The sequence below is a fragment of the Nannospalax galili genome, unplaced genomic scaffold, assembly GCF_000622305.1.
Source record: "Nannospalax galili isolate Female #2095 unplaced genomic scaffold, S.galili_v1.0 scaffold72, whole genome shotgun sequence".
In the NCBI taxonomy this organism is placed as follows: Eukaryota; Metazoa; Chordata; class Mammalia; order Rodentia; family Spalacidae; genus Nannospalax; species Nannospalax galili.
Genome location: NW_008336933.1, coordinates 3,224,046 through 3,226,557, shown reverse-complemented (window position 1 = coordinate 3,226,557; position 2,512 = coordinate 3,224,046). Strand labels below are relative to the sequence as shown.

At 38.2% G+C, this 2,512-nt stretch overlaps 1 protein-coding gene across 1 annotated transcript in view; it reads right to left on the bottom strand.

Annotated features, from left to right (window-relative positions):
- Window positions 1–2,512, bottom strand: part of Mak (male germ cell associated kinase) — an 80,129-nt gene that overhangs the window by 51,957 nt on the left and 25,660 nt on the right. Inside the window, exons 3-4 of the mRNA XM_029562820.1 lie at window positions 2,097–2,151; window positions 940–1,061 (exon numbers count right to left, since the gene is read on the bottom strand). Of these exons, the coding sequence (XP_029418680.1) occupies window positions 940–1,061; window positions 2,097–2,151 (177 nt within the window). The remainder of the gene's footprint in view (window positions 1–939; window positions 1,062–2,096; window positions 2,152–2,512) is intronic.

Sequence of the window (2,512 nt, the reverse complement as noted above, 5' to 3'; positions counted from 1 at the left end):
TTCACACAAGTTATCAAGCTTAAGAAATAGTATTCCTTCTTTTAAAAAAAATATTTTATTTATTATTTTTACTTTATGTGTATGAGTGTTAATGCCTGCATGTAGGTAACATTAAATTTTATCACTCACATATATGTAAGGAATGAAATATCAGATCCCGTGTGAGAGCGCATGCGTGTGTGAGCGTGTGTGAGTGTGTGTGTGTGTGTGTGTGAGTGTGTGTGTGTGTGTGTGTGTGAGCATGTGTGTGTGTGTGTGTGTGTGTGTGTGTGTGTGTGTGGAGACCACAGGTCAGCACTGGGCATCTTCCCTCATTGTTCTCCATCTTAATTTTTTTTGAGGCAGGATCTCTCACTGAGCCTGGAGTTCAGCAATTGGCTAGACTGGCTGGCCATTGACTTCCAGGAATCCATCAGTCTCCCTGGTACCTCCTGCTGGGGTCACAGCCATGCACCTGTCTTTTTGTTTTTCCTTTTGGTGCTGGGGATCTAAACTCAGGTCTTCATGCTCGGCAGCAGGCACACAACCAACTGAGCCATCTCCCAGCCCTGCCTCATCTTTCCTTGAAAGCCACTTTATTCCTTTCTTCATTCACTAATCTTTCATAAGGTGCTTGAAAGTACAGCTGAGGATAACTTCCTCATTTTTGCTCAAAGGTAGCTTTACTGATGAATATGAGAGACCTTTACTCAAAATGGTAAAGATGGCTGGTAAGTTTATATGAACATTCACTTTGGTTGTTCAGGCATTCCAATGGCAGGGTGGTGGCTGTGTCATAGTGGTTCCTCAGTGTTAGATGCTACCATGTGATGAAAATAACAATCAGTTAACTGAAATCTACCTCTTGGAGTGATACACCTATAAATCATAAAGTATGACATATTGAAAGGATCCAAGGAACTCATGAAGAAATAATAGAGTTTTCATAAAAAGGCATACCTGTCTTTCATTAATTGGTAGAGGTTTTCTTTCATGTATTCAAATATAAAATAAAGATGGTCATTTTCTCTGATAACTTCTTTTAGTTTAATCACATTAGCATGATTCAGTTTCTTCAGAGACTGTAAAACAGAAAAGCACTCAAATTCTCAAAGGAAATTTATAGAAGTCGGCAAAATCTTATTAGTGCTGGTAAATTACTGCAGGTGATTTTCCAACTCTTCTAGATATATTAATAAATTATTTTTAATATCTGCACAATTTTTAAAGATCTCAGAAAATTAAAGCAAGCAGTAAATGGTTTGAGCAATGAACCTAAACTACATAAATAAACCAAGTCAATGATATTTACCTTGCATTTTGACCTGCCATTTTCCCCTTTGGTTTATTCAAATGGGTCAGACTTTTTTCTGACTTAATCATGTCAGACTCCATGCAATGTATCAAAAAATTCACCCATCACACAGAATAAATACAAGGAAATGGTATGTAGTAATTTAAAAAGTTGCTTTTCCAGCCGGGCGTGGTGGCATACACATGCAGACTTCCCAAGTCCTTGGCAACACCTGTTACTGCCTGCTTTTGGTTCTAGCTATCCTAGCTATTTAGTCCTTCTGCCTCAGCCTCTGGAATGCTGGGGATTACAGGTGTGTGCCACCATGTCCAGGTTGAGTCTTGTGATTTTGATTTGTATTCCCTAATGTTGAGGAGCCTTTCATGTACATATGGCCATTTGTGTATCTTTGGAGACGTGTCTGTTCAGATCCTTTGCCCATTTTTAATTAATTAATTAATTAATCAATCAATCATTTTTGTCTTTTTGAGACAGGGTCTCCCTGTAGTCCCAGCTGGTCTGGAACTCACTATGTAGACAAGGCTAGCCTTAAACTCACAGAGATCCTCCTGCCTCTGTGCCCAACCTGATAACACGAGTTTTAAAGGGATCATTTAAGGGGAGAACATTCACAAATGAAGTCCTCGCTGTTTTCTGTTCTTCACTAACATCGAAACAAGAGGAAATGAAATGGCTTTAGGAAGGGAAAGGAGAAAGGTAAGCACATTTATCTTTTGGAAAGAGTCTAGAATAATCTTAGTTACTGTCCTCAGGTATGACATACTATTGGGTCTTGAATTCTTTTCCATCGTTAAGACTTTACCTTAACTTCTCTCAAGTTCATACATTCATCCCAAGAATAGAACTTTCTCTTCATCCTGAAATAAATGAAACATTTAGTGTTCAGGACTGAAGTTTCCAGGAAAAAACTCACACCACTGGTTTTCTTGTGTTGTTTGGATACACGTTGGGCAAGTGCTCTCCCTTCTGAATTCTGCTCCAACACAAAGGTCAGCTACTTGTAAGCTTCCTTTCTGGGTGAGTTTTTGACGTTTTAAAAGTCAGTTTATTGTGATTTCCCCTTTAAAAGGGTGCTTTTCACATTCCCTTTCTTTCTGGAACTTAAAAAATAAACATGAAACAGTATATTTCAGAGGGGATAGGGTAAGAATTACAAATTTTGGTAGCAAATTTAGTCAGGGATTTGATCTGACAATTTTTATGTTATTTCTTCAACTT